The 11711-nt window shown below is 31.9% G+C and overlaps 1 protein-coding gene across 5 annotated transcripts; it reads left to right on the plus strand.

Moving 5' to 3' along the window:
* Positions 1 to 930: 930 nt before the first annotated feature.
* On the plus strand, positions 931 to 9675 carry LOC100801093 (potassium transporter 10). Of its 5 annotated transcripts, none has more exons than XM_006586899.4 (9): positions 931 to 1147; positions 1835 to 1989; positions 3151 to 3376; positions 3853 to 4098; positions 4663 to 4713; positions 4862 to 5122; positions 5240 to 5407; positions 7392 to 7646; positions 8246 to 9675. In XM_006586899.4, the coding sequence occupies exons 2-9, from the start codon at positions 1867 to 1869 to the stop codon at positions 9286 to 9288; spliced, it is 2373 nt and encodes a 790-aa protein (XP_006586962.1). In that variant the 5' UTR covers positions 931 to 1147; positions 1835 to 1866; the 3' UTR covers positions 9289 to 9675. The 5 variants fall into 5 exon arrangements, with proteins under 5 accessions (XP_006586962.1, XP_006586961.1, XP_003533708.1 ...); XM_006586898.4 differs by having other exon boundaries at positions 933 to 1142; positions 1830 to 1989; XM_003533660.5 differs by having other exon boundaries at positions 940 to 1147; positions 1830 to 1989.
* Positions 9676 to 11711: the final 2036 nt, after the last annotated feature.

Genomic DNA, 11711 nt, shown 5'->3' on the forward strand with positions numbered 1-11711 from the left:
ATTCTATTTTTGTTTTTTAATCAAGCAAAAAATATTTTGTGAAAAAGAAATTCTAATTTCAAGTTGTGTATCAAAAAATATTATTTAACATGTTAAGTTGTTCTCGAACGTGCTTTAATGGTACGTTTACCCTGTATCATCTGCATGATTGGACTTGAATCGGATCGAGCATCTTATACAAAACAATGAAAGCATATGCCGTAATTATTTTATATTAATTTGATTTTTTTTACTTAAGGCTTAATAGTAAAAATAGTCTTCCATATTTATTTCAACTCACTAAATTAATCCCCGTATACTTTAATTCACTAACTGAATCTTTGATTTTCATTTTTTTTTGTTTAATATAATTATTTGAGTGTTCAACCAGAAATTGAATGTTGACAAAAAGGTCATGTGTCATAATCCTATTATAATATATGATTGTTAATATTACTTATTAATCGTTAACGTTCAATCTTAAGCCGTAAATTCAAACATTACAAAATGGAAGATTTAAGTAGTAAATTAAATTAGAAGAGGACCAATTTAACGAGTAAAATAAACAAGGAGACTGTTTTTACAGTTAAACCTTTATTTAATTAACGGTGTAACGATAATAACACTTGGAATATCATATACATCTTTGACATGCCGCAATTTTCATCAGACAGCACTAACTTATGTTCTTGGTCATTAGACGTCACGAAATTAAAAGATATGATAAACAATGATGAAAAAAAAACCAGGTTGGAACCGAACTTATCGCATCCATCGATCCAAGTCCTTTTCATTTTAGCGAATAAGAGTACCAAAAATTGTAATAATGCATTCAAATAATATAAACAATCCAAAGAAACAAAAACAAGTGGCTGCATGCATTGGGTCCCACCCTCTGTGTGTGTAGCATGTTATTTCTCTCTCTCTTGGTCAGTGATTTTTTTATCTGTTATATAAGACACTGACAGTGTTCAGCCTTAACGTTACCCTTTTGGTATTCTCTTCCCCAGGAAGTGGAACTATCTTGTGTTGTTCATGTTTAGATACCTGATGAACCTGAGTTTGGTTTTTGGTTTTGTGACTGACACCAATCCGATAATAATACTGATTCTTTCTGAATATCCTTCTTTGGGTGACAAGTATCAGATTTTGTGACAGTTGAGGTGAGGTGAGGATTGGTTTTCACTTTTCAGCTTGTGCAATTCTTGAATTTGCAATTCTGGTTTTCAATTTTTGAATTTGAGATTATTATGATTTATGAGTTGAACATTTTCCTAATCTTATTTGATTTTGAATCATTGTTTTGAGTTTGGCTGAAAAGCAATAGAGAACAAAACTTAGGTGAGGTATCATAATTAGGTACTCTTGGCTGTGTTTCTCCAATGAGAATTCGAGTTTCACCTTGATAATGCAAACCTTAACTATATGGATTACCTAGTCCAATTTTGATTTGAGAACAACATTAAAAGCACTTATGGAACTGCATCTAAGTTTTGTCCTTGAAGGCTTTTGGTGATGTTAGTTATATTCTTCTTATGTCTGTAGTCGGTTTAAATAAGCTTTGCTTCAGTTTGTTAAGGCTAGGGCAGAGTAGCCTTGTAGATTATATGTTGATTCTATAAATTGGGTTTGCCATTTTTTTTTTCCTTCAAAGATGGGAATGGTTGGTGATGGAATCAATCATTGAAATATTCAATTTTGCTTGCTTTTCCAGATTTTATGTTAGTTTGGATCCTTGGTTCGAGTAGGCATGAATTACTTAAGAGTTTAGTAGTTAACATTCAACTTTTGTGTGTGTTTTGGTAACTACACAATTGCACATTTTGTTACCTGTGTTTTCTTTTTTCAAGGGTAGAGAAACTGCAGAAGTATTGAACTGAGCACTAAATGGCTTCAACTGGGTTTGATGAAGACGGTGATAACAGAGGCGGTATGTGGGTTTTGGAACAGAAGATTGACCAGCCAATGGATGAAGAAGCTGAAAGGCTCAAAAATACGTACAGAGAAAAAGTATGATGCAAATCCCCTTAACATGCTTTCTCTTGATGAATTCAGTTTTGTTTATTTAGGAGACTGCAATTTATCAATATCATATTCAATTAAAAAGAAATTGTGATTAATGTAGATATCATCATATTTGTATATTGAATAACAGGGCATTCAGTGCTCAATAAATGCTTAGAATTATGAGTGTGGAATCTACAACCCTTTTTTCTCGTCAACAATTTTCCAGCACTTGATATCTGAACCTTTTAACATCAGTCCAGGACCAGGTCTCCAAAACGTTTGAGCTTAGATAGAAGCAAGTGAAATTGTGAATGGTTTTATATCTTTAACAAAAGTCCTTTAATGAGAACCATTTGAGCTTGGGAGTATGGACAATTCACAAGCCTCCTCTACCTTGAGCTGGAATTCAGCTTAATCATAAAGAAGTAGGTTGACAAAAATCAAACTCCTAACCGCTTTGTTATATAGGCTTTGGTACCATAAGATTTTAGGATAGCTGGTCCTTGATATGGTAGTACCTGTACTAAATACCTAAAGATCTTAAGGAAACAACAATCTTAAAATTACAACATACCTGTATCATAGCCAATTCCCATATATTTGCTTTAGGCTTTAGAGCTATTGAGTGAGAAAATATGTATATATAAAACCATTCCTGGGCTTCCATCTAAGCTGAAGCTTTTAGGGAGTGAGTTGGTCCTTGACATGGTATTGAAGCTTATGCAATTTGGTGGTGGAGCCGCAGTGGGGCAGCAAGGATTAGACTTCTGACCACTTGGTGACACAGGCTCTCAAGCCAAGTTAAGAACCAACTCTCCTTTAAATTCAAGCTTTTAGGTGCACTTGAATGGTTTTATATTTTTAACAAAAGTTGTACTTTATTTGCACAAGACCGACCTTTCACTCTAAATTACATTCTGGAGCATGGATTTGCAACCGTCAATCTCATTTTAAATTTAATACTTACAAGAAATTCAAGTATATATCTAAATGCTGAGTAGACTAAGAAATCCACACTTTTACATGTCAGTTAAGTGATTATTAGTTAAACTTTCAACCAGGATTTTTTCATTCTCTTATTCTCTTATACAGTTTCGAAAGATACTATGCTAGCTATTGAATTAGATATATAATTCCTTGTTGTTGTTGGTTTGATTTTTTCAGAAACTTTCTACATTGTTGCTTCTGCGGCTTGCATATCAGAGTCTTGGAGTAGTTTATGGAGATTTGGGAACTTCCCCCTTATACGTTTTCTATAATACATTTCCTCAACAAATTGACAATCAGGAGGATGTGATTGGAGCTCTTTCTTTGATTATATACTCTCTTACTCTGGTGCCACTGCTCAAATATGTTCTTATTGTATTAAGAGCAAATGACAATGGTCAAGGTATTTGCTTGACTTTGGTAATTAATATATTTATGGTTGGACTAAGGAAATCCTAAGTGATGATGTAGTATAACTTAAAGGTGTGATAATCAGCTCCCTTCTCTATCTGAATGACATTTTCTACCAATAACATTCCTAAAAAATGCATCTGTACAGAAAAGATTTTCATCTTGTATGATAATGCCTGACAGATCCAAATCTGAAAAGGGATGGATATCTTAATAGCCAAAAATCTTCCCTTCCTTTATGCCTTTCCTGGGTTAGTTACATAATGTTATTCACAATTACAATATCTTGTTGGTATATCACTATCAGGTACTAGTTTAGTCTAGAGTGGATCATATCTAAGGTTTTATGAGAAAGCTCACTTTTCAATTAAAAATCTAAGTGAATTCCTTTAATAGCTCACATATGGCATAATAGACAGATGTATCCGTTGACACTTTTGTTTTACTAAACTTAGATCTATGGAGCAGGTGGAACATTGGCTCTTTATTCCTTGCTCTGTCGACATGCAAACATCAGAACCATTCCCAATCAGCATCATACTGATGAAGAGCTAACAACATATAGTCGGTCTACCATCCGTGAGAAGTCATTTGCTGCGAAAACCAAGAGATGGTTAGAGGAAACACCTTACATGAAAAATATCATTCTTATGCTCGCCCTTGTTGGTACCTGCATGGTGATTGGAGATGGTATTCTTACCCCAGCTATATCTGGTATGGCTTCTGTCTGAAGCTGATCTTCTCATTTCTACTTATTTGTTAAGTTTCTGTAAATGCAAACTACTGAACTTGCTGTTTACCCAAATACTATATCTGTCAACCGATTTAAATGCTTCTGTATTTTATATGTCAAAATGTGCAAATTTACCAAACTGTGCTTGGAAATTGTAAAATCATTTTATGAGGTGAGAAAAAGGGGCAGCAATTAGAATATAATCTGAAACTGGTAGTATTTTGAATGGCCTTATATATATAGATTACTTGGTCCAAAATGACTTAGCAAGAGATGTATTTAAATGAAGCTTGGGAATGGCCTAAATACAAGATCTTAGTACATTATTTGTAAAGCTTGTTTTCTTTCTTCCCCTTTAAGAATGGATGATTTAGAAATTAATTTCATGTAGTTCATCTCCTTATTAGCTTCATGTATGTTGTATTGCATAAGGCTCCAGATAAATGAATCAGCTTCAATTAACATTTTTCTTTTTTTGCTTTAGTATCATCTTAAATACATTTCCAGTGAATTCAATATATTCATTACAAGATCTTCTGTTGTAGTTTTGTCTGCTGTTGGTGGCATCAAGGTGAATCATGCTGATTTGAGTAACGGTATGGTCCTACACCTGTAATGTAACATTACATTTTTCTTCTATTTGTACCATTATGTGTGTCAAGTATTATATTTTCAACTTCATCTATTTTATGTTCTTAGTCTTGAAAAGTTTTTTTTCCCCTCTTTTTTTTTTTCCTGTTACAGGAGTAGTTGTGCTGGTTGCTGTTGTAATATTAGTAGGGTTATTCAGCGTGCAACATTATGGTACAGATAGAGTTGGTTGGCTCTTTGCTCCAATTGTCCTACTTTGGTTTCTACTAATTGGAGGTATAGGCATATTCAACATCTGTAAATATGGAAGCAGTGTTCTAAAAGCTTTTTCACCACTGTATATATACCGCTATCTACAACGAGAAGGCAAAGATGGTTGGCTTTCCCTTGGTGGCATTTTGCTCAGCATAACAGGTATCTTCCACTTTTATAACTGTTGAATTCCACCTTTTCAGAAATGTTAATTTAAGTGAAGTGAATACATGTTTTGAACTTTGGTACTGATTTGTGAATTGTGATGATTTATTTCAGGGACAGAGGCTCTTTTTGCTGACCTTGCACACTTTCCAGTCTCTTCTGTACAGATTGCATTTACTCTGCTAGTGTTTCCTTGCCTTCTTTTAGCCTACTCTGGACAGGCTGCTTACCTTATGCATAACTTGGACCATTCAAAAGATGCGTTTTATCGTTCTATTCCAGGTTTGTTATATTTGTCACACTCTATATTGGAATTTCCACTTGTAATACACCTGTGCTGTTTAGAATATGATCAACAACCATATATTGATACTAGAGTGCTATCAACACTCTTTTTAACACACATTCCACTATTGGTTGTAACTTGTAATTTATTGAAAGCTATAAAATTTGGAAAAAATCATTAAATGAGAAGTTGAATCCATTAAAATTTAAGATTTCTAATAAATTTTAGCAGTAAATAGTGTATTAGAGAGTATATTGCTAGTATTTTTCTTTCTACATTCTTGTGATAAACTTCTTGGTGGAAGTTTTCACTTTTATTTCTCTTTTAGCTATTTTATGTTGACTAATGTTAGAGATGTTGTAAAAATATGAAACTCCTTCAAGTTTGTGGTGAAATTATGGTTTTAGATTATTTTTTCTTTGTTGTTAAGGGTTTATAGATTGAGGACTTTGGACAATAGTAAAGGACCTCATTTGTATTACTTGTGGTATGATACTCAAGTGTTTTGGGGAGAAGGTTAGATGTCATTACCAGATGGGGCATGATACCTGGCTGGCGGACTCAATGATTTGGAGACCTAGTGAGGGGGACCATTTAGGAAAAAAGTTGAAGAGTACATAAACTTAGGGCCCATTTGTTATAGAGTTTGGCTGATTTTTTGTTGTTGTTGAAATTATTAATTTTAAATTGATTGAGACGTGTGTCTTAATCTTAACCACACATTTTAAATTGAAACACATTGATTTGTCTAATTTGCCAAATTAGCACTGAACCTCAGCTGATTGGATGTGTGCCAAGGAGAATAAAAAATTTATGTGGTATTTACCAAGAATGTCGAGTGTGTGGATCAAGTTTGTTTTATCTTATAAGTGGTTTCAAACTTCAAACTAGTATTGTTAAAACTACATTGGCCAATATATATATATATATATAAAGTCCAAATCAAATACTATTTCATAATACTTAGGTTAATTTAAATTTTAATAAAATATAACAATGTTCATTAACAATAATAATAAGCTTACATTTAGAATAAAATGGAAAATGAAAAATTAATATAATATAAAATTATAAGAAAACAAGATATAAATACTTGTAATTTAATATAAATGACTAAATTATAGGTTTTATATAATAAAATAATTTATATATATGTGTAATCTTATTGAGTAATGAGTATGTGCTTTTGTTCGTCTTAATGTTTTAGATTAAATTTTAAAAAATATTTTTTTAAAAAAATGATTTGAATTGGTATTCTACATTGGTTTTGTACCAATTTTTTTGTTTTTTTTTTAATCAATTTTGGATCGATTTGATCCTTTCTTGACCAGTTTTGAAATAGTTCGATTTTTAAATGCAGTTTTTACCAAAGACACGGACAAGATTTGTGACTTAGGGGGAGGGGGGTGCTAGTTGCCTCTTCTAAATTTCCATTGGCTATTTTTTTTTTAAAAGTTTAAGCTTAAGGGATAATTTTGTGCTTAGATCTAATTAACTGTATAACGAGAAACGTTAGTAACACCCTGCCTAATATACATTTTCGAAGACACTCTTTATTATAAGCTGAAATTTATTAAAAAATATAAAATTTTCAAGTTTCACTTCTTAATTGACAAGTCTATGATTCTGTACTTTTTAGTAAAACCAATAAAAGTAAATAGTGGATTAGAAAGAATATACGAGAGAGTGTGTTGCTGACACTCGTGATGGTATCGTTACAAAATTTAAACTTAAGCACAAGTTAAATGAATTTGTGCATTATACTCTTGCATCAGGGAATGTCTTAGAAATCTTATAAAAGTATAAATAAACCATTCACATACCTTCATCTAATTGTTTAAACTTTTAGCATATTTGGTTCCCACAATTTGTGATAATTTTCTATTTGTTGTCATTTTTATTTTTCTTAAATGTTAAGTGTGAGGGAGAATGTGGAAACTAACAATATTTTTCTTATCTTGATTATCCTTAACTCTGCAGACAAAATATACTGGCCAGTATTTGTTGTTGCAACATTAGCAGCTATAGTTGCAAGCCAGGCCACAATATCCGCAACCTTTTCAATTATTAAGCAAGCCAATGCTCATGGCTGTTTCCCGAGAATAAAAGTTGTACATACATCAAAGAAGTTCCTTGGCCAGATATATATTCCAGATATCAATTGGATCCTTATGATTCTATGCATTGCTGTTACTGCTGGGTTTAAAAATCAAAGTCAGATTGGAAATGCATATGGTAAGTTATTCTTCCCTTGTTAAATGTTGTGAGGCTTACTTTTTCATGTTTCTTTTATATGAAAAAGAAATTTACTAGAAAGGATATAGAAATTACAACTTCTAGGAGAGGTGTATGAATATGAAATCATTAGAAAGAGCAAAATATGGTAAAATGTGTTTTAGGTTCCTTAAATTTTGGTCAAAATTGGTTAGTTCCTACATTTTTATAATGGTGATTTTGGTCCTTGTATTTTCTTAAATGTGGTGAATTTGGTCTCTTCTTAGGTAAAAAATGAAACATAGGATTAGGGACGAAATCCATCATATATATTTTAGAAACATGAGGACTGAAGCCACTATTTTTAAAATGTCGGCACTAAAGCCAATTATGATCAAATCTAGAGAGACTAAACACATTTAACCCAATCAAAAGGCAATTATAATTGCTTACTTTTTTTTTGTTTTTTTTACATCAAAGTGTATAAGAAGTACTACATATGCTGATTAGGAAACTATAATTGTGCTTGCTGTTTACTACTGTTCCTCTTATTTGCAATGTTATTACAAATTTTCCTTTAAGGTGTGCACACAATTATACAAGTGCCATTGTAATAACAGGTACTGCAGTTGTGCTAGTCATGCTGGTTACAACATTGCTTATGATTTTGATCATGATACTTGTGTGGCGCTGCCATTGGATTCTGGTGGTGGTGTTCACCGGCTTATCGTTGATTGTGGAATGCACATACTTCTCTGCTGTTCTCTTCAAAGTTGATCAAGGTGGATGGGCTCCCCTAGCAATTGCTGGAGCATTTCTTCTGATCATGTATGTCTGGCATTATGGCTCAGTGAAACGCTACGAGTTTGAGATGCATAGTAAGGTCTCAATGGCATGGATTCTCGGGCTTGGACCGAGTTTAGGACTTGTTCGTGTCCCGGGAATAGGGTTAGTATACACAGAGCTTGCAAGTGGAGTACCCCACATCTTTTCACATTTCATCACAAACCTACCAGCCATCCATTCTGTTGTTGTTTTTGTATGTGTGAAGTATCTCCCTGTCTACACTGTCCCAGAAGACGAAAGATTCCTTGTAAAGAGAATTGGACCCAAGAACTTCCACATGTTTCGTTGCGTGGCGCGATATGGATACAAAGATCTGCACAAGAAAGATGAGGATTTTGAGAAAAAGCTTTTCCACAACCTCTTTGTGTTTGTCAAGCTAGAGTCCATGATGGAAGGGTGCTCAGATTCAGATGACTACAGCTTATATGATGAGCAGACTGAGAGGTCAACACAAGGCCTATTGAACAATAACACAAACACAGCTGCATTGAATATGGATCCAACAGTTTCATCAGTGGATTCAATTGTATCAGTCTCATCTCCATTGCACATTAATGCTACTATTCAATCCTCTGGTCATGTTAGCAGCCACACCGAGGTCGATGAAGTTGAGTTCTTAAACAACTGCAGGGATGCTGGGGTGGTTCACATTCTAGGAAACACAGTTGTCAGGGCAAGGAGGGATTCAAGATTCCACAAGAAAATAGCTGTTGATTATATATATGCATTTCTCAGGAAGATATGCAGGGAAAATAGTGTGATCTTCAATGTTCCTCATGAGAGTCTATTAAATGTTGGTCAGGTTTTCTATGTATAGCCTCTACTCCTCTTCTCTTGGTAATTCTTGCGTGAACATTGAGTTTATAGGCACATTCAATCAAAAGCATGTTAAAATAGTTAATAATAATAAAATATGTATTGAAATCTATATGTTAATATTGTTTTAATATTATTCAAAAGCTTTTGATTGATTGAGTTTATAAACATCTTGATCACACTAATTGTTCCACTTGAGCCCAAGATAAGTAAGATTTATCATTTGTGACAGTCATTTTGTGTACAGTTGAGCTTAGCGTAGCATATGAACAACTCCTTATGGTGTGCAGTGTGTACTATCCAAAGGGAATGTCTTCAGAAGAATGACTTTGGGTAATTTCTGTTGAATCCTGAAATTCATTATTCATTTGATGTTCCAAATGCATCACTATGTTGTTCAACTCTTCTAAGTTCTAACACTAGCTAGGTTGTTCCACTTAATGCTGCACTGATGACCATTTTTTTCAGTGTGATATGTATGCTGTCTACGTCCTTGAGGTAGAATACATTAATATTTGCATTAAAAAAACTCAAAAGGATTCAACTATTGTAAAATAAGGGATTTACTTTAGGAGATAAAAATCGAGTTATAGATAGTTATTGACTTCAATCAATGGTTGAGACGAGGGTTGATTTATATATTTTATGAATCTGAGCTGAAATAATAGAAAGTCTCTTTATGTATACTTATTTTAAAATATAATAAATATTGTATAAAAAATAAGCAATAATTTTATTAAAAATAATAGATTTTATTACATTAAGCGAATAACATACTTTATCACTTTAAAGCAATTTTAATAAAATGTATCATTAAAATATTCCTACTTAAATAAGAGATATGGTATTGATAAACATTTAGAAGGGAAAAGAAGATTAACAACTCTGTTTTTTGAAAAAAAATATATAAATTTTGGACATTTGTTGCTATGAACTAAATTGACTTTTTATTTTTTATTTTTGACAAATAAATCAAAGGTAAGGTTTTATGAGTGAGAATAATTTATTTAGTATGAGAATTTGTGTTTGATTTTTATTGTGTAAAATTTTCTTGGATCAATGATAATCACATATCACAAACAAATTAATCTATGATCCAATAGTTTGGAGATACATATGATCTCTTACCTAAGATAAAAAAAAATAAAAATGAATGTAGTGAGTCTTTTGTCCTCATGAATTATTTTAGATTTTGATTTTTAATTAATCCTTAAAAAAAAAAATTTAGTCCATGTTGAATTTCACATGATTAATTCTAGTCCTTTTTAAAAATAATTATTTATTTTTAGTCTCTCATTTATTTGTTATTGTTTAAAATTAGCTTTTGAGAGGGTCGAAAATAGGAAAAAAGGGCAAACATTCAACCTCATAATAGGGTTAAAATGGCCAAACCTCTCAACGTCCTATAACTAAAAATAAAATAAAAGACTAAAAATCTAAATCTAAAATAGTTGAAGAACCAAAAATTTATTTAACGGTAATTTTTTGTTTTCGATAAGTCTCTTCCTTGTAGGCCTTTGGTTCAAAAAAAAAAATGGACACTAAAATATAAAAACTAAAATAAAATATCGCTTTTTTTTATATAAAAACAAAAAAAACATATATAATATCACAAATATAAAAACTCGATTGATGTAAACTACAACGCTCTGCGACAAAATAAACCAAAAGGATGGATTGATAATGCCATGTCTGCGGACAACAAAGTGATGATGACCAATTATCCAATGTGCAAGAAATAAAAGCAAAGACTTTCAGTGGGATTGAATTAAATAATAATTAATACACGAACGACATGATGTGTTGATTATTTTGAATTGACTTAGCAAGTTTAAGGGGAGAGAGAGAGAGAGAGAGAGGTATATCTGGTCTTCTTTTTCAATTCGTATTTGTATAAAATTTAGGAAGAAAAAAGAGGTGGAAATTTCTTTCCTTTTAATTAATTCCTGAAAACTCTTCTTTATTTAATTAGGCTTAATTTATATTTATTTATTTTTAATTTTTATTAGTTATGCTAGTGAAAATGCAAAATAAGATTCTCAAAATACTTTTCATGTGAGGCAAAAGAAATAGACTCTTAAAGAACTTCAGACATTGTTACATTTTACTTATTATTTGTTAAATTTAGAAAAAAGGATTCATAATTAAGAATATTTTATAAAAAATAATTAATGTAAGAAATATTCTGAATTGATTATTATAAAAAGAATTATTATTTTTCAGTATATAAAGTATGATTTTTTTGTCTGAAAGTGTATCATATTTATTTTATTCATGATCATCATTTATTATTAAAATGTTTGATTACACCGATCCAAAGCCTCTCGTATTTCTCTCCCTCTTTTAACCTATCACGTCCTTTCTCTGTTGCTTTCCCCAGGTAAACCCTAATCATTCCTCCATTTGATGTTTTTTTCCCCTTTT

This window comes from Glycine max, chromosome 9 (assembly GCF_000004515.6).
Source record: "Glycine max cultivar Williams 82 chromosome 9, Glycine_max_v4.0, whole genome shotgun sequence".
In the NCBI taxonomy this organism is placed as follows: domain Eukaryota; kingdom Viridiplantae; phylum Streptophyta; class Magnoliopsida; order Fabales; family Fabaceae; genus Glycine; species Glycine max.

What these genes read in the sequence shown, in the direction of transcription:
- LOC100801093 (XM_006586899.4), top strand. Translation starts at nt 1,867, where the DNA reads ATGGCTTCAACTGGGTTTGATGAAGACGGTGATAACAGAGGCGGTATG. An exon ending in AGCAAATGACAATGGTCAAG is followed by an intron (nt 3,377 to 3,852) that starts GTATTTGCTTGA and finishes TCTATGGAGCAG; the next exon opens with GTGGAACATTGGCTCTTTAT. An exon ending in TCAGATTGGAAATGCATATG is followed by an intron (nt 7,647 to 8,245) that starts GTAAGTTATTCT and finishes TTGTAATAACAG; the next exon opens with GTACTGCAGTTGTGCTAGTC.